The 20,635-nt window shown below is 38.4% G+C and overlaps 1 protein-coding gene and 1 long non-coding RNA gene across 2 annotated transcripts; both read right to left on the bottom strand.

Annotated features, from left to right (window-relative positions):
• Positions 1–273: 273 nt before the first annotated feature.
• GTF2H2 (general transcription factor II H2) lies at positions 274–10,637 on the bottom strand. Its single transcript, XM_039018568.2, has 4 exons — positions 9,587–10,637; positions 8,644–9,105; positions 1,566–1,941; positions 274–1,064 (listed from the first exon to the last, which is right to left on the bottom strand). The coding sequence occupies exons 1-4, from the start codon at positions 9,869–9,871 to the stop codon at positions 913–915; spliced, it is 1,275 nt and encodes a 424-aa protein (XP_038874496.1). The 5' UTR covers positions 9,872–10,637; the 3' UTR covers positions 274–912.
• LOC150031867 (uncharacterized) lies at positions 5,893–6,573 on the bottom strand. Its single transcript, XR_016525456.1, has 2 exons — positions 6,435–6,573; positions 5,893–6,092 (listed from the first exon to the last, which is right to left on the bottom strand). It is a non-coding gene; the product is annotated as an uncharacterized LOC150031867 (long non-coding RNA).
• Positions 10,638–20,635: the final 9,998 nt, after the last annotated feature.

Here is a 20,635-nt window from a genome sequence, read left to right as displayed (position 1 = left end):
TACATTGACGTAAAAGATTAATAATCGTAATATCACACTACAGTCAAATTAGTAAATAAGCATTCTACAGTTTTTTAAACATATTAAAATATTTATTATTAGTATTATTCACATCATGGATATTTTGTTGTTTACTTTTAATGTTACATAGATTTCTTGATGATACATCAAAAAATATTATTTCACCAAATTTAATGTTTAATTGGCGTAACCTTTCTAGATTTTCCCAAAGGGTAAGGTAGACTGTTATCATCTCAATTCTCAAAGCATTAGTAAAGCAAAGCCCTCTTTTTTCCATTCTCCCCAAAAAAGTTCCCTGTCCTTATGAGCCAATATGATTACATTTGAAAGAAAGTTCACTATAACCATGTTGGCTAATATTTACAACGTTGGTACCTAAATGTTTATTGGTAATAGTAGACACTGAAGTTTTTGGCACAAGCTCATTTCATAACTTAACTAAAAGAATATGAATGACAAATACATCTTAAATATCAGACAATAATTATTATCAAGTTCCTGCAAAATCTCATGAAAATGGAAATTGTCCATTGGGGGGTCAATTTTGGGTACACTCCAAGTAAAATCAGCCATCCTGCAGCCTAGAAGGAAAGTGGGTTTCAGCCTTTCATCTTGAAAAATTAATCTTCTAGCCAATTTCAACAATGGCATATAGTGTCAAAACCACAAAGCTTTGGATCTCTATGAAATTGGTTAGGAGCTGTCAAGAAATACGAAAGACGACTCTGCAGTCATAATGTGAGCCTTAGATTCACCATCATTGGATGACATGGTTGAAACTATAAACAGTTGTACAAAGCTTGTTACAGCTTTTTACCCAAATGAACAGACAGAGCAGTCATGTTTGGATTCGGTTAGGGCCATCATACAGTTGCATCCGAAAGTAGACATTCATTCATCAGAAGTCGCCGATTTGGGACGCCTGAAACTCTCACAGCCAGGACAATTATGCAAGCTCTCGTGGATATAAATATCACAATCAAGACAGAAGTGTTGTTTGCACTTTGGGCAAGAAACACGGATGCCTGGGCTGTTACCTGTGCCTAAAATGAAAAGTACATTTGAATAAGTACATAGTAATTGTAGGGTCAAAAGTTCAGTTCAGTAAATTACAATAGGGACAAAAATCATCCATATTTATTCATACGTGCATGTCACAGGTGTAAGTAGCTCCCTATTGCCTATATGAACAATGTAATAGAAGGAAGTCACCGAACACAGAGAAGGCAAAATCAATTCACATCGATAACACTGTTTCAGCAGTACTGGTGCTACAGTGCTAGACATAATTAGTACTGAAAAATTACCAAAACACGAACAGGAAATGTGGAAGTCTTCTTTTATGCAACATTCTTTGCTTTAGGAGTCAGATTATACAGGGCATTAATAAACTCCTAGTAGTAAAGAGGATAATGGATTAAGATATCCTGACACAAAATGCTGACTAATTAGACATGTGCATTATACTATTAGATGACAACAAATGCCATAAAAAGAAGTTTCATTTGAAAGCTTCCAAATATCATGTTTATTTGAGTTCTTACCAGGATTCATGAGGCTTTCTTGGCAGCCAAAACAAACTTTTGGAAGTTGATTTCGTGGATCATGAAGTACTTTATCAGAGACTTCATCAAATGGTATAATTGGAAAGAGATGGTGATATGACCTAGCCAAATGGGGTGAGGAGATAAGTGTTAATCCACAAATCCGACACTCTGTGGGCAGCTCACAAACTCGTGCTTTGCATCGAGGGCAAGTATAGCCCCCTCCAACTTTAGCTTCCTTGTGACATGAACATATTGCAATAGAACTCTCTGCTGCTCTTTGTGGGAACCCCATCTTGATTAAATTAGGCATTGCAGAGTCTGCTATTGCTGGGGGTGGGGGTGCATGCTCCAATAGCAACTCTTTGAAATGAGACTGTACATAAAAGGCAAGTATTTCACAAAGATTTAGGAAACAGAACTTCCATATATAAAAACATCAAATAAAATCTTGCTATAGTAATTTTACTTATAACCGTGTTCTTTGTTAAACGTCCTTCATGGTCAGTTCAATTAGTTGATCATCTACACAGCTTTCAATACAACTTTCTTTACACACACTTTCTTATCCTTCTTCCTCTCACACAATTAACTCTTCTCATCAACCATTAGCATCTGGCCCTCCGACCAACACCATGCCTTCGACAAATCCTTAACCCATTTGCGGTCCATTGACTATTTTCCACCCAAGTGTAAAGCATTCTACAGCCATTGTGGCTTTGCCTTCTGATGCCGATACGGGCCATTATTTATCCAGCCCAATCCCTATCCCACCCATCTCTCCTCATCCTTCATCCGTTTATGAACCTCTTGAAACACAATGGTACATTTTCATTCCTCTTCTGACAAATGAGTTTTTGAATTCGGGTCCTCCCTTCATTGCTTTGGCTCCATGGTTCAGAAACAAACAGGCTTTCTATAATAGCCACCCCACTAAGAAGGGCAACAACAAGCATATGGCAAAACAAAGGAAATGCATTAGAGAAGTTCAGAACCTAGAATGCTCTCTAGAATGCTCTATCTCTTATGAGAAAAAAGCTAAATCTAAGCTTAGAGAGGGGTCTTTGTCAGCTTGGTTGTGGTTTTTGTATTTTTTGGGCCACACCATGCGTTGTTTGTGGATGTTTGCTATCTACTATATCATCGCTTTCCCTCCATATTGAAGACTGTTTCCTGCTCCAGGGGATTTGTCAACATGGTTATTGAAAAGAGAATAACAACACGATTACGTGGAAACCCTAGTACAGGAAAAAAAAAACCACGATATAGAGACTTTGCTTATTATTTTAATCTGATACACTGAATACACAGGGACACACTGTATAGACAGTAGGAAACCCTAGGGGTCTACACAATTACATAAATGCCCCTCGGTTAATAACCCTATTTTCAACACTCCCCCTCAAGTTAGAGCATAAATATCGACAAGGCCCAACTTGCTTACACAATAATCAAAACTTTGTCCCAGTAACCCTTTTGTAAGTACATCAGCAACTTGTTGATTTGAAGGAATATAAGAGATGCATATGTTTCCACTGTCCAACCTCTCCTTAATGAAATGTTTGTCTATCTCTACGTGTTAAGTTCTGTCACGTTGAACCGGGTTATTTGCAATGGCTACTTTATTGTCACAAAACAATTTCATTGGAAGCTCATTATCTTACTTGAGATCTGATAACACTTTCTTCAACCAAATTTCTTCACAAATCCTCAGACTCATGGCCCTATACTCTACCTCAGCACTACTTCTAGCAACAACTCCTTGTTTCTTACTTCTCCAGGTGACTAGATTACCCCAGATAAATGTACAGTACCCAGACATCAATTTTCTATCAACAACAGACCTTGTCCAGTCAGAATCAGTGTAAGCTTCAACAGATCGTTTATCGGTCTTTCTGAACATTAGACCTTTGCCAAGAGTTCCTTTCAAGTACCGGAGGATACGTTCAACTGCTATCATATGATCCTCACATGGAATTTGCATAAACTGACTGACAACACCTACTGCATACGAAATATCTGGTCTCGTGTGAGACAAGTAGATCAACTTTCCGACTAACCGCTGATACCTTTCTTTATTAACTAGAATTATATCATTCTTATCACTGAGCTTCGCGTTGTACTCTACTGGTGTGTCAACAGGTTTACACCCAGTCATGTCTGTTTCCTTTAGTAAGTCCAGAGTATATTTTCGTTGAGAGACTAATATACCTTCTTTTGAGCGAGCCACTTCTATTCCCAGAAAGTATCTTAGCTTCCCGAGGTCTTTAATTTCAAATTCTCCGGCCATCTCTGTTTTAAGCCTCATGATCTCTACATCATCATCCCCAGATAAAACAATGTCATCAACGTAGACAATAAGCACAGCTATCTTCCCTAATGTCGATCTTTTTATAAAAAGAGTGTGATCAGAATACCCCTAAACATACCCCTGTGCTTTCACAAAAGTTGTGAACCTGTCAAACCAGGCCCTTGGAGACTGTTTCAATCCGTATAACGACTTTCTCAATCTACACACCTTGTTTTTTAATTGACTCTCGAACCCAAGAGGAGGACTCATATAGACTTCCTCTTCAAGTTCCCCATTCAAAAAAGCATTTTTAACATCAAGCTGGTACAGGGGCCAATCCTTATTTACAGCAACTGACAAGAGCACTCGGATAGTGTTAAGTTTGGCCACAAGAGAAAAAGTTTCAGAATAATCTACTCCATAGGTCTGAGTAAAGCCTCTTGCAACAAGTCTAGTCTTGTACCGGTCGATCGTCCCATCTGACTTGTACTTTATAGTAAACACCCATTTACATCTAACTATGTTGTGCCCTTCAGGCAGAGCCACTTGTTCCCAAGTTCCATTCTTCTCGAGAGCTCTCATTTCTTCCATAATAGCAGACTGTCATTCTGGTTTTTTCATTGCAACACTAATGTCATTTGGAACCATCTCAGTATCCAAACTAGTAGTGAATGCTTTGAACTCGATTGCCAGATTACTATCTATCATGTAACTATGCATAGGGTATTTAGTACATGAACGAGTGTCTTTCCTCAGAGCTATAGGAAGATCAAGCGATGCATCACGTTCTTTCAATTCTCCAAGCTCCTCACCATGATCAATTATCTGTGTATCAAAGACTTCAGTAGTATCATCATTAGCAAGAATTATTTCATTCTCTATTGTCTTCCCTTCTACCATGCTTTCAGTATTACTACTTCCTTCTCCCTTGTCTTGCCTGCATTCATCAGTCTCCATACATACATCAACATCATTAATTTCAGGAATGTACGTACCTGGATCTGATGGCGGGTCTGACTCATGCATTGGAACTGGCTCAACAGGTGGCACTGCTTCCTGAGATTTTTCCTATAGTAAGTTTTCTAAGGAACTTGATTGGTAGGAAGGACCAGACTGTCATGCTCAAAACTAGGTTTAGACAAGGTTTGAATGGGAGATAAGGGAATAGCATAAGATGACCAGTTAGTCTCTTCATTCATGTTCTCCCCCTGAAGATGACTAACAGGGAAAAACGACTAATCCTCGAGAAATGTGACATCCATTGAGACATAGTACTTACGAGATGACGGGTGATAGCACTTATATCCACGTTGATGAAGTGGATATCCAACAAAGACATACTTTTGAGCACGAAGAGTAAATTTTGTGCGGTTTGGACCATGGGAGTGAACAAAGGCAACAAAACCAAAAACCCGAAGAGGAACATCGGAAATTAATCGAGTGGCTGGGAAGGACTCTTTAAACAGTTCTAAAGGAGTATGAAGATTAAAAATACGAGAAGGCATCCGATAAATGAGATGGGCAACAATGAGAACTACATCCCCCCATAGGTATGACGGAAGAGTGGCAGATAACATAAGAGACCGGGCTACTTCAACCAGATGACGAATGTTCCGCTCAGCAACTCCATTTTGTTGCAGAGTGTAATCACACGAGCTCTGGTGGACAATACCCTTAGAAACAAGAAAATACCTGAAGGAGGCATTGAAGAATTCTCGCCCATTATCACTTCGTAAAATTCCAATCTTTGTTTTGAACTGAGCTTCGATAGTTGTATAAAATTGTTAGAAAATAGACGACACCTCAGATTTGTCAGTGAGGAGGAAGACCCAGGTAAGGCGGGTGTGATCGTCTATAAATGTGACAAACCACCGTTTTCCAATGGAAGTGGTAACCGGTGAGGGACCCCATACATCACTATGAACAAGGGAAAAAGGACTCGCGGGTTTGTAAGGCTGGGACCAGAAAGAAACACGACTTTGCTTGGCACGAATACACACATCACAATTTAAAGAAGTATTAACATTGCGAAATAAATACGGAAATAAATACTTCATATATTGAAAATTCAGATGTCCTAAACGGAAATGCCACAACATAAAGTCATTTTCAAAAACAGGAAAATTTAACAACATAAACCCAGTTTGATGATCATCTCTAGAGGAAGCTTCTTCAGAAAGGAAGTAGAGTCCCCTATCGTGCCGGGCAGTGTCAATCCTCATCCCCGATTTCAGATCCTGAAACAAAACGGAATCAGGTGAGAAAATTGTCTTACACTTCAAATCCCTTGTAATTTTACTGACAGACAACAGATTATAAGTGATTTTAGGCACATGTAAAGTATCACGTAGAATTAAACCGTCAAATGGAGAAATATGGCATTTCCCCCCAATAGGGGCAAAAGACCCGTCTGCAATGCGAATACGCTCATTTCCAACACTTGGGTTATATGATATAAACAATTCTGAAGAACTCGTAAGATGATTTGTGGCCCCTGAGTCAACAATCCATGGTTTTTTACCATTTATACTAATAAAGCCAAATGAAGGGAAATTGCCTGACTGTGCAATAGCACTCACCCCAACCGTACTCAAGTTGTTCTTACTATCAACGGAAGACTGCTTCTGAGTCTGTCCATCTGTTGAGTCATTTACCAGAGCACGACCAGTATTAGATTTGTCATGAGATTGTCGTCGCCTGCTATTTAGAGGTTTCCCGTGAATTTCCAACACTAGTGCTTTGTGTACCAGAGCTTCTTATAATGTTCACACATAGGTGGAGGTTTTTTATCGCCATCAGCACTGGACGACTTTGCGACGAAGGCAGCTGCATCAGTTGTAGGAATGGGATTATTCATGGCACACAACCGAAGGAGTCGGGCGTTGGCCCAATATTCGATTACGAACACCATCGAATTTAGGGTTTAATCCAGCCAAGAATACGTAAACACGATCTGCCTCTTCGATTTTCAAGTATTAAGCCCCATCTTGTGCACAGCTCCAGACAATCTCTCGATACAGGTTCATCTATTGCCACAGGATTGACAGTTTGTTAAAATAAGAAGTAACATCCATGGATCCTTGTTTGCATTCATGAACCTGTTTGTGGAGCATATATAATCGAGAGGCATTCTGTCTTTTTTAGTACAAATCTCGTGCTGCCTCCCAGATATCCTTGGCGGTTGCAGCATATAATAATGGTCTGCCTATTTGAGGTTCCATACTATTCACCAAAACAGAGCATAACAGCGAGTTCTCCTTTCCAGATTCGTTCTTGTGGATCGCCTGGTGTTGGCTTTGGAATCTACCCTGTTAAGTATCCAAATTTGTGACGTCCTTCCAAGGCCATTCGAATTGATTGGAACCAAGAGAAATAATTCTGGCCATTTAATTTTTCCCCTACAAGAAATCCTGCGGAATTGCTCATCGAACCAGATAAATAAGAAAAATTTGACAAAATAGGGAATGAGTTTACTGGGTTCTCTAAATAGATTGGTTGAACCGATTGGGGATTTGTGCCAAACATCGTATCCAAATCTGAAATTTGTTATTGCAGATAAGCCAACCGATGTCTCACATTGTTTGGGTAATGGGTCGAACCACAAGCGGCTGGAAACGGGACTGTTACTGTCGGCTGGAAAGACGTCGCCGGCTGGAAGGCAGTCGCTGACTAGAAGGAGGTCGCCGGCATCTGTGAAGAACCCAGCCGACCGGACGGTTCGAGATGATCGCCGACTGGATGGCTCATCGTTGGGTAATGGATCGTCGACGGATGGCTCGTCATTGGTCGAACCCATTTGGTGTGGAAGATCCAGTCGCGTTCGGCGTGGCCCCTTGAAGGTCGATCTGACCTGATGCGGACTGGCAGACCAGCGCGAAACCGACTGGCGCAGATAGCTGTGAAGGCGCGGCGAACTCTGACGGCACGAAAGGCAACGATCTGCGACTTGGAACGACCGGATCTGTCTGTCCATCGAGGATCCGTCTGCGATCTGCCTGTCCATTGATCGGAGCTTCTGTTTGGTGCGGCGGTTCTCCGTTGACTGCAGTTGGACGACAGAAAGTAACTCCGATAGGGCTGCTTGAAAACACTCTTTTATGGCCGCTCGAATAGCAGTCTTCATGTCAAAACTCGAAGTTCCATCAGCAGAAGATGACTATGCTTGATTCTCTTCCATAATGGATAGGGTTTCGTCACCGAGCTCTGATACCATGTTAAAAATAAAAGAGTAGGGAAGAGAATAACAACACAGTTACATGGAAACCCTAGTACAAGGAGAAAAACCACGATATAGAGACTTTTCTTATTATTTTAATCTGATACACTGAATACAGAAGGACACACTGTATAAATAGACAGTAGGAAATCCTAGGGGTCTACACAATTACATAAACACCCCTAGGTAAATAACCCTATTTTCAACAGTTATTGTCATCATTGTTTTTATCATCATGTCGACCATTGGAATCAGTTTCTTGCTTCTTTTTTATGGAGTGCTTATGTCTGATGATCTTTGGATTGTAGTTTTGTTTAATTCGTCCCTGCTGTTTCAGTGATGGATGGGTTCCTCACATCATCAATCCAGCTTTCATCTTGCTGTTTTTACTCATCATTTTGTTGTTCCCCCTCCCCTTGGTTTATGATGTATCTTTTTATGGGGTTTCTACTTGTATCTCGTTGGATATTTCATTCACCAATGAAATTGCTTCTTATTAAAATAAATAATAAAAAAATAGTGATTTCAATTTCTCTCTATTTTAAGAAATTCATACATTCCATTAAACTCACCTCATCCAATGCTATAGAGTATGAGCCACCAGTTTCTTGGCAGAGATGTCTGCATATAAAAATTTCTGCAGTAAGACCAATTACTGAACACCTTATTTTAGAAGTTTTGCATTTCTGAACTGTCTCCATGATGTCTCCAGGATCACAAGAATTAAGAGCAGAGTATAAGATTAAAACTTCTCTATGCCCATATGATGGAATTTGATTTAGAAAGCCGTGGACAAGTTCCAGACCATTCTGCAGGGATGCATCACCTGAACATTCCAGTTTACCCATTAAAGCTTTAACATGGGATTCAGGGCTTCCACCAAGATCTGTTAAGCAATGAGCAACCCCATCTTTTATAGTCACCAAACCAATCTGACTCAGTGGATTTTGGTCAAAGAATTCCCTGACAAAAGCCTCTACATGTTTTGCCACAACAGCCATTCGACTTGGTCGAAAATCCATTTCTGTAGCAGCCTGCACATGGTGGGATAATCAAAATAAGAGAAATAGAGTAAGCAAAACCTCCATTCCATCACCATCCATTCAAAGCTATTTTCTCTCCACTACAGTTTCTACGACCATAAATCATACTTGCTCAAAAAAAAATTCAAAGTAGCACATTTTTCATTCACTATATAGTGGTTGGATTAAATGAGCAGAAATCCTCAATGAAATAACTGTGGAGATACTTCTCCAGACTGTTTGAAACATAACCAGAGAACAAACAAGTTGGAAGAAAACGAAATTATACCACATTTCAGTAATTGGGAAAGCTTAAAACAGCAAAACTATGAATTTACCAAGCCAAATTGATGGTTATGAAATATTTCAATATAGATACAATGCATTTAACTTGATGAACAATACAACAAACCTCTTTTCTCAGAACCTAATGGATCAAACAGATGGAACATTAACAAATGTAGTAATGAAGTCAAGGAAGAAAAAAGAATACCCTAGAGAAGTCAATGACGATATAGAGATAGCGAATAAGACCCTTCTGAATTCGAGCAGTGGTTGCTAAGGAAGAAAGGGAACGAAGGCGCCTTCTATACTGGGCATGGTAAATTGCCTTATTGTCGATCGGGCGAAGAAGTCCAGACTCATCCTCTTGCAAGGCCTCCCACGACCTATCATCCGCATATGTCCTTTCCCACGCAGCAAGTCCGCCATTGGCATCGTCATCATCGTCTTCTTCATCGGCTTCCCCATTCAATCGCCTGTTTTCGCCATTGTTCATGTTTAAGGACTCCCTCAGAAGCTAAGCTCGAGGGTTTTGAAACAAGATCAAATTGATGAAACCCCAATACCTAAAACAAGCTTTACACAGAGAACAATCACAACTAGGGGACTCAAGAGTTACAGTAGGTACGTAAAAAGCAATGGGAAATGAGGCCCTATCCGTCGATAGAAAGTGCGATGAGGAATCGACAATGAAGAAGAACAACGGATTTAAACGCCCACAACACCAGCAGAATAGAAATCAACTCCCTTGAAATTTACCCACAATCTTTACATCAATCTCAATGTTACCGTTTGATTGCAAATAAGGGAACCCACTGCGTGCTTCAGTCTCTAACCCGAGACTCACACCGGCACTGAGATAAACCGCCGGAAACTGCCTCTGACAACCGAGACCCACCGAGCCAACCGCCACTGACCTGATACCCACGACGGCGTGTTACAGTCACCGACACCCACGGCGTCGCGATTCAGCCTCAAAACCGAAACATCCAAAAAAGCATTGTGCAAAGGGTCAGCTTGCGACGTGAGGTTGCAGTAGAGAGTGAAATGAGGAAGGAGAAAGAAAATCGATGCAAAGGTGCGCCGGCGATGGAAAATGGGCAACTGTGGAGATTGAGGAAGAAAGAGAGGAGTAAGGTTGGCGTGGCAGTGCGCTGCCGGAGGTCGATGGGAGAGGAAAATTTGAGAAAAATGAATCGGAGCGGAGAAAGTAGAAAACGACTGAACCTAGGGTTTATTGAAAAATTTTACAAAATGACCCAAAAACGAAAAAATTTTGACCTCTTCTTAAAAAAAATTTCTAACACTACCATTCGAAATTCCAAAATTATCTCCAATTTTAAAAAGTCGAGCCTTTCATCTTCTTCCTTCAACCATTCCATAAAGTATTTATTCCCAACTAATATTCTATCAATAGCATTTATTCCCAACTAATATTCTACCAAAGTCACTCTCAGTATTCACTTTCCATCGAACTCCCCACGAAATTCTCCCATTATTCTCTCAGAGTTTCAAACATCCTCATCGATCGCTTTCATAGTCAGATTCAGAAACAGAGAGAATGTAAGTGATATTCAATATTTCTTGTCTCAAATCGCTTTCATAATAAGTGTCATTTAGCATTAAATGAACAATCGTATAGTAATATACACAATCGTTCATTACAATATAAACAATCGTCCATGAATTACTAGACAATCATGTAGAAATTTATAAACGATCGTGTAGTAAATTATAAACAATTGTGTAGTAATTTATAAACGATCGTGTAGTAATTTATAATCGATTGTGCAATCGTGTAGTACTGTATAAACGATCATTCAAAATTTTATATGATTGCATATACAGAACTAAACGAACACTTATAAATAGTTGGGCAATCACTTATCAATTACTAGGCGATTTCTAAAACTTTTATGGGACATTGCTTAAGATTTGTTTATCCCATTGTAGATCAGTGAGAGTACTTCGCATCTTTATACGATATGGTGGGGTTTGGGATGAGTTCAGAAGAAATTATGTTGGAGGTCATATGAAAGGTCTGAAAGTCATAAATTATATAACGGTCAGTGAATTAGTGAGTGTTATACGCCAACGACTGAATATCGATCCGGATATGTTTGATATACACATCAAATGTTGTTACAATTTATTGGTCCTAGCTCTCCCGATTGACATAATCGATGATGAAGACCTCAGCTTTTTTTAAGAAGGAAGTGATGCATCCCGGATGCCGTTATTTGTATCAGTTACACCTTGCGAAAGTCATGGAGTGCACACAGACAAAATGTACCAACATTGCAATCCAACCAATCAACCCATTTCAACCACTCAAAACTTTGGGTTTGCAACCATTCCAACACATAAAATTCACACTGTGTCTTCACTGGATTATCATATTAAGCCATGTAACTTGGGACATGACCAAAGTGAAGCTTGGTTTGGTCACAACAGTGACCCCATATGTACTTCACAGTTTGATACTGAACGTGGATATGGAAAAAATTCAAGAACACAAACTTCTCCAACACCTTACATCCATGTTCCAACCTCACCTCCTCCTGTCCCACCAGTTGTGATGCCTTCGATTCAAATGCATTCCACCATTCCAACCTAACCATTTATAGATATACTCTGACCATCAGAGGGCCTTTCATATGACGACCTCATCACAATACCTCATAACTATCTGAATGACGAAGATATAAAAGTCGGTCAAAAATTTTTTTCAAAATATGATTTGTCAATTAAATTATTGATGCTTGCAATAAGAAAGAACTTTGACTACCATGCAAAAAAGTCAACAAAGAGCTTGCTAACTATCCGATGTTTGATTAAGGAATGCAAGTGGAGGGTCCATGCAAAAAAAATAAAAGAAAGTAATTTCTTCAAAGTGACGAAATATCCAAGCTAACATACATGTTCTTTTGAAATGAGAATGGGTAATCATCGACAAGCAAAAAGTTGGATTATTGGATACTTAATCAAGTTCAAATATGAACAAGTTGGTCGAACATATCGCCCGAGGGATATAGTTGAAGACGTCCGACGAGATTATGGAGTGAACATAAGTTACAGGTGGGCTTATCGCGCTAGAGAATATGGATTGGTGTTCGCACGAGGGTCGCTAGAAAGATCATATGCTATTGTTAGGGCATATGGTTGATAGAGTTAAATAACATGCAGTGGAAGTATCAAGGATCCATAAGCATTCAAATTCACTAATTTTGGCAGAAACTAAAGCATGCTTTTCTAAAAAAATGGGTTTTAAGATCATCCCTTTGAAGAACTCTCCAAGAAAACGAGTGTACAACAACAATCTTCACTTGATATCACCGTGAACCACCTCAAAGTCTTCCCTACTATCCTCTTGGAACTTTAGGCAGAGTTGTGGGACTCAAGAACAGCTTAAAAAGATGAAGAACCAAGAAGAACTCGCAACAGCCGATAAGAAGAAGAATTTCTTCTCACAGTAACTTTCCTCTAAAAAATTCTGCATTTATTCCTCTCAAATGACTCAAATCTTCTTTATATATTGTAGATGAACATGCAAAGAAGTGAAGTGCATGGCTTGCAGCTCATGCTTGGAGAGTCAATGTAGAGAGGATAATGGCCTTTGTGTGAGCATGAAGATGAAGGTAATGGAGAAAATTCAATCTCCATTTTGTACAACCATGCAAAACGATTTTCCATTTTTTTTCTTTTAAAACCATTTTAATTGAAAATTTATTTTCTTAAATTAATTTCATAAATTAATTTAATATCAAATATCAAATTATTTTTTGCACAATAATCATCTTCATATATTTGAATCATATTTAAATATATATTCTCTTGTTCCGTTTAATTTGAACGTTTCAAATTAATTTCTCAAGCTACCCTAAAGCTTATCCATTTACGAGCTAGTAGGGGGACCTCGCGGACCTAACGATCATAGGCTCCAACAATTTGAGATTAATCGGCTAAACTCATTAGTCTGATCTAACCCCCATTCATTAACTAATGGGCACTCCACTATAGCCCATAGTTGAACTCCCCTAACTGTAGATATATTATGTCCACTTGATAACCATAATCAGTAAGTTGATCCTTCACAGGTTGTTCGTAAACACAGCCAGGTCAAAAATATCGTTTTACCCCTGTGAATACATCTTGTTCCTTAAGTTCATACTGATCCTCTAATGAACAATTCAAATTCATAATCTCTATGAATCAAATCCTTTCTCTATCATGAGAAGGTGGGGCCCCGATTGTTCAAGACCTGGAGTCAGTACTTAATAGAACAACCTATTTGCTAACCCTATATAGGGAAGGAGTAAATTCCATCTTACAAGGTTATGTCCCCAGCTATTCATCCGGTCTTATCCTCAAAATGGTAAGCTTATTGAGCAGTGTTGTCAGACTACTCTCACCATTTGCAGATCAAAGAATAATCCTAAACAAACAGGAGTTCATAGCTAGCTCATGATTAAGATCGAGTTAACCTAAGTTATATAATAAATGAAATAGTCAGTTTTAACAGTAAACGATCGTTATAAAGCAAAGTGACTATTTTTGTGGTCCAGTCTATATGCAAACTCATTGTATCGGATGCCCCTACTCTCATGTCCCAACATGAACGATTTGTTGATCACATCATTTGTAGCACCTTACAACTTCTTGTAACAACTACAGAGTGGGCCGCATCCAATAGCGTTACCAGGATGAGATACCCAATTTCATCCATATACTTATTAGACCATTTAGGCTATATACTGTCAACTTGATCCTGTTTATGTCACTACATAAAGTTACAACATTCAGACTATAGCCAAGGATGCGTTTATTGGATAATGTTTAACAAGAATTGTGAGTTATAGAACATTCCCAACAATGGCAAGACATTTAAGCTTGCAAATCCAGGTACGATCTTTGAGGTTGAAGTAGAGGACGGGCAATACTTTAAGTACGTCTTCATGGGACTTAGTCCGTGGATCAGGGTTTTTTTTAATTGCATTCGCCCAGTAATCGTTGTTGATGGGACCCATTTGCACGAAAAATACAAAGGTGTGTTGTTAATAGCAACGTGTATTGATGGCAATAATAACATATATCCTATCGCCTTCAGTGTTGTAGACAGTGAGAACGATGCATCATGGACTTGGTTTATGACTCATTTGAAGGCTTCAATAGGAGACATTCCGAATTTAGTGATTATATATGATCGTCACATCTCAATTGCAAAAACTGTCTCAAGTATATTCCCTGATGCATTTCATGCCCTATGTATATACCATATTCAGAACAATTTGATTGACAAATTTAAGAGTAAGGACATAATCCCACACTTTTACCTAACGAAAAAAATTTATAGAATGTCTAAGTTTCAGATGTATTGGGTTAAGCTCTATAAATATCCTGGTGTGACGACCTATCTTGAGGAGATTGGATTACAACGGTGGGTAAGGGTTTACCAAGTCCATTGCAGGTATGACAAGATGACGACAAATATAGTAAAATGTTTCAATGGAATGTTGAAAGATGCATGAGAACTACCAATCACGAAGCTATTGGAGCATATCCGTGAGTGGCTACAAGGTTGGTTCTATGTCCGATGTACACATGCAATGCCATGCACAAACATTGTAACTGATTACGCAATGAGTATTCTTAAGGAATTGGAATTGATGTCTATAACATATTGTTTTTCCCCGGTCAACATGCATATAGTTAATGTGGACGATGGATATTTGGGGGGGAGGGGAGGAGGGGGAGCTGTTGGTTGATCTTCATTCATAGACATGTACTTGTATGAAGTTTAATTGCATTGATTTCTTGTGTTCTCATGCAATATCTGTAGTGACCCTGAGAAACATTAATGTTCAAACATTATGTGCAAAATGATTTTGCAATTGAGTGTGTGCTTGCTGCTTACGCCGAACCAATCTTCCCAGTTGGACATAGACAAAAATGAAGTTGAAGACCAGATTTTGAAGACTTTGAAATTCTATCACCACGAAAGGTAGCAAGTGTCCATTGACGTCAAACCGTTAGGATACCTTCTACTAGAAAGGAGCCATGTCAAATACATAGGTGTACACGATGTGGTCAGAGAGGACATAACAAAAAAACGTGCAAACAAGCATTAATAACACATGACACTGGCCCATCTAGGCTCAACGATATGTAATTTGTATGCCAAACACATAGTTATAAATGGGTGATCGTTTAGTTATTCATGGGCAATCGATTAGTTATTTGTATACAGTCACGTAGTTATTTGTGGGTGATTGCTTAGTTATTTGTGGGCGATCGCTTAGTTATTATGTGCGATCTTTTACTTCGATCTATGCAATAGCATAGTTATTTCTATGTGATGGCTTTATTATTTGTATGTGATTGCTTTATTATTTGTATGTGTTATTATAATTATTATGTGTGATCGTTTACTCAGATATATGTAATCGTTTAGTTAGTTTTGGGCGATTGCTTAGTTATTTATTTGCTTAGCTAAATGTACAGTGCAATTTGAAATCTATTACCATAAAAATTTATTTGCCTACAACTGGGCAACGTATTGTTTCCTATACAATGCCATATTAGTCTGTGTTAAGCTAGCCTTATCAATACTAGTTACACAATATTCCATAAATTTAGCACAAAAAACGCCACAGTCTAGAGACATGCCCTCTTGGAGGGTTACCTTCGATCTCTTCACTTCCCATTGTCCGTACTTTAACCTTTTATGTTGAATGTCAAATTGGATAGGAATCAACATCGAAGGTATTGCTCTGACCACAAGTTGAAGATAACTATCAACTATGTCGCTACCAATGTAGTTCGGCATAGAGTCAAATACAAAGATTGTGCACCTCTCCAGATCGATGGCAAGCATAAGCCAGTGTTGTTTGATGTTGATTGGCCTAAATACGAAGTCAACATCTGTCCATGTTGGCTTGTATTCTTCATATTGTCCAAGCACATAGTCAATGAAGAAGTGAGAGTCCGCTCAAAACCTCATGTGTGCTTTATGATCCAACCAACCTGCCACATTACCATCCTCCATTTCAAAACCTTCTGATCGGATCTTAGAAGCAATTCCCCCTGGCTTCATCAAAGCACTCTGGGAAAGGCAAGATGTAAATACACTGTTGAGTGAAGAGTAGTTTCAACAAATATGTAAAATTTCCTTACTGTGAAGCTCGAATCAAGCACCGTGAATCGGTACTTGCATAGGTCAAGTTTTGAGTGCAACTTCTGATGCATGTGCTGAAGGAAATCGATCACGAGGATTTCCAAGAGTAGCAGAAAGATCATTCCAAATTACAATCATGTATGAACTTTACAAACTACAGTCATAAATAGAAACATACGGTTATGCATTCATTACAGAAATTACAGCATGATACAACAAATAATCAATGAGAAATCTACACACATTTGTAAACTCATCGCCAAAGGTCCTTGATCACGAACGCTCGAACACAGCAACCTCGAATGCTCGTCCAATACGACCGCTACACTGCACGAACACCATGCATTCGAACTCAACGATCGCCTCGGTCCGAACACCCCAACATCATGAACAACCTCCAAAAAACCTCGACGGTGTTGAGTTGAGTTTGACACCACCAAGAAGGCTACCTTGGTATTCTTGGTGTGAGAATCCAGAGGGTGGGCTCTATGTGGACTTGGTTTAAGGCAGAAGACGGAGGAAACAACAATCGTGTAAACGATTGAGCAAGTGGGAGAAGATTGAACCTATCATATAGGTCAATGCCTAATCGTTTAGCAAAAGCTAAGCGATTGTCTAGCAAAATCTAAGCGATCGTTTAGCTCATCGCTTAGCTGCGTGTCTGTTGCCTATAAACACTACACGATCGTTTACCTTAGTCAAGTTGTCGCTTAGTAAATCCCATTTACTTGACAACTTCCGTGAGATTATTTTCCGAGAGAGAAAAATCTCAAAATAATTTTTCCAACATTGTAAAAACTTACTAAAATTAGGAAAATAATTTTCCTTTTATCTCACGGTTACCATGAATAACCTCTCACGCAATTGGTTATTAGAGAAAAATAATTAATTATCCAATAATTAATATTATTATAAATGATGACCAACTTATCATACTATATTTATAACCTATATTTTTAATATTTCATCTCATGAAACATATAAACCATAGCTCTTTTTCTATTCCATGGTACTTAATGTAAATCTCATTTACATTAATCCTCCACTAGATGTATCTCATACATCATATCATATATAATTGAATTACCTCTTGTCAATTTGAACATTTCAAATCAACACCAAGAACTGATCCTCAACTAAATCCATTGAGCTACCAAGAGGCCTTATGGACCTGTAGCTCGAAGCTTCAACAGTGCGTAAATAACTGACTCTTTAGTCACGGGATCCACCATCCGTTAACTATCAGGCACTTCACTAAAGACCAACAGTTGAACTCTTCTTACCACAGATATATTATGTGTCCATCTTAACCAATCAGCAGTACAACAACCCTTCACAGATCACTCGTAAGTATAGTTGGGCCAATAACCATTATGCCCCTGTAGTTACATCTAACTCATTAAGTACCACTGAGCCCTCTAATGAACATAAGTCAACTATGACTGAGTCCTCTCTTCCAAAGAGAAGTTGTGGCCACTATGTTCAAGTCCCGGAATCAGCCTTTAAGAGAGCAATCTCTCTACTTATCCCTGCTTCGGGAAAGGAGTGAATTCCATCTTGTGGATTGAATTCCCAGCTCCCAGATCAGACAAGTCCCCAAAAAGGTAGGTATATTGAGTTGCCAATCTGGCCAATCTGACCATTTAGGTGAGATGTAAGTCTTTAGTATCAACAACGTTATATATAGAATCTAGTGATTTCGTGGTCCGGTCTTATACAAATTCTTTGTATAGGACACCCTCGCTCGCACGTCACCACATGATTGGTCAGGATCTACCATCTACAGTAGTTTACAACACTTGCAAACCTCTACAAAGCGGGTCGTATCTGTAGTGTCACCAGGATCAGGTATCCCACCTTAATCCTTATACTACAGACCTATTTAGGTTATCACTTAAGGCATGATCCACTTGTATATTGTATACATGCTTAAGTTCACATAAGATAACCATGGAGCTTTGTTTATTGGATATGAGTAAATGCAAGAATGAAATAACATTTATTTTATTCATCAAACAATGTGTATCATTACAAACAACAAGACTCTTGGAGAATTAGGACACCAATCCCAACATGTGCATCAATATGAGATCCATAGTCTTGTCCAACAAAGAAAAATATAATTATAAATACTGTAAATTTTAAATGATCATGTTATCTTAGAGATCGTGTATAGAAATACTCACGTCTCCAAGTATCCATGTGTTTTGCTTAAGTGTTTTAAAGAAATCCTTGGTTCTAAAGGTATATACTATCATCCATTCCTTACTTTTGGTTTTAGGATGACTTTTCCATTTTTTGTATGCATTCCACATAACATCTGAGACTGGGAAGCATGGGTCATAGGAACTAATGGTCCTTATGGGGAAGTCAGGTACAGGGACCAAGGGGTTGGGATTGATAACACCAGTGGTCGGTTTCAATCCCATTACAGGTGGTTGAGCTTCTTGAGATTGGGGTTGAGAAGATTTTGAAGGTGAATGAGGTGGTTGAGGATCAATTGAATGAGGAGGTTGAGGATCACTAGAAAGAGAATCTCCCCTTTTCCCCCTTTTTCACATCTTCGGGTGTGAACTTGGTTGGTTTTTTCCTTTTTCGACGCCCGTGATCATTTTTATCCTATATTTAAATTATAATTCAGTGACAGTACAATGTTAAGATAACTAATTCATGCAATAGCCTTATCTTGACTTTAGTGGCATCTTTTTGAATTGAAGTCCCCACAACCTGGGCTGAATCCGAATCGAAATGGCCTCTAAGATTGAACGCTTGAGTGGGGAGTTCATGTATTTCTTCAGCAGTCTGATGAACTGGATGTTCATTGACAATTGGACCCTCCACTAGCTATTCATTGAAAATTAGACCTTCCACCGATTGTTCATTGACATGTTATATGCATTGGGTCTGAGGGGGATCTTCTCCATGTTCTTTGTGGGTATTGTTACCATCATCATTACTATCATCATGAGAAATTTCCTCATTATTATCCCTATCTTCATGATGAGTCCTTATATTATTACTATCCTGTACAAATCAAACGAAAATCCAAATGATCATTTAATAATCTTTAAAACTATCATTAGAAAATCCAAACGATCATTTAAGACTATTTAAATGGTCGTCTATATTTTCTAAACGATCATTTAAGAATATGTAAACGATCGCCTGGAAAATATAAGCGATCGTTTAGATTATCTAAATGATCGTTTAATAGTCCTAAATGATCGTCTATATTTTCTAAACGATCATCTAAGAATATGTAAACGATCGTTTAGAAAATGTAAGCAATCATTTAGATTATCTAAATGATCGTTTAATAATCCTAAACAACCGTCTATATTTTCTAAATGATCATTTACATAAACGATTGTTTAATAATCCTAAACAATCGTCTATATTTTCTAAACGATCATTTAAGAATATGTAAATGATCGTTTAGAAAATCTATGCGATCGTTTAAATTATCTAAATGATTATTTAATAATCCTAAACGATCATCTATATTTTCTAAACGATGATTTAAAAATATGTAAACGATCGCTTAGAAAATGTAAGCGATTGTTTAGATTATTTAAATGATCATTTAATAATCCCAAACCATCGTCTATATTTCCTAAACGATCGTTTAAGACTATCTAAACAATCATTTAGAAAATATAAGTGATTGTTTATCTAAACAATCTTATAAAATTACGTAAACAATTATTACCATTTGAGAATATTTAAATGATTGTACAGAAATACATACCTCATTCAGACGATGGACTATCATCTTAATTTTGTTCAGTTGTTGGCCCATCAGATGAAGTTAGACAATAAATGTAACTCCTATTTGACGGACCATGGTAGTCAAGTTTGGCAAATCTTTGCGAACTTCTTTAATTTTCTCCCTAAGGACCTTGTAGGATTTGGAATGACGATGTCTTGAGGACTTCTACTGCCTCTTGCCCTTCAGGGGGTTAGTCTGAACCGACATATGTGGTTCTAGGCTCTATACGTTGCACATTTATTGGTTGATCTACATAGGGTTCATGCTTTTCGTGCCCCCCTAAAGGAATCGTGAGTATCGATGGAGTGTTCAACCCC

Source organism: Benincasa hispida, chromosome 12 (assembly GCF_027475165.1).
Source record: "Benincasa hispida cultivar pf3 chromosome 12, pf3_genome.v1.1, whole genome shotgun sequence".
NCBI lineage: Eukaryota > Viridiplantae > Streptophyta > Magnoliopsida > Cucurbitales > Cucurbitaceae > Benincasa > Benincasa hispida.
The sequence above is the reverse complement of the archived record's forward strand: the minus strand, read 5'-3'. Positions and strand labels throughout refer to the sequence as shown.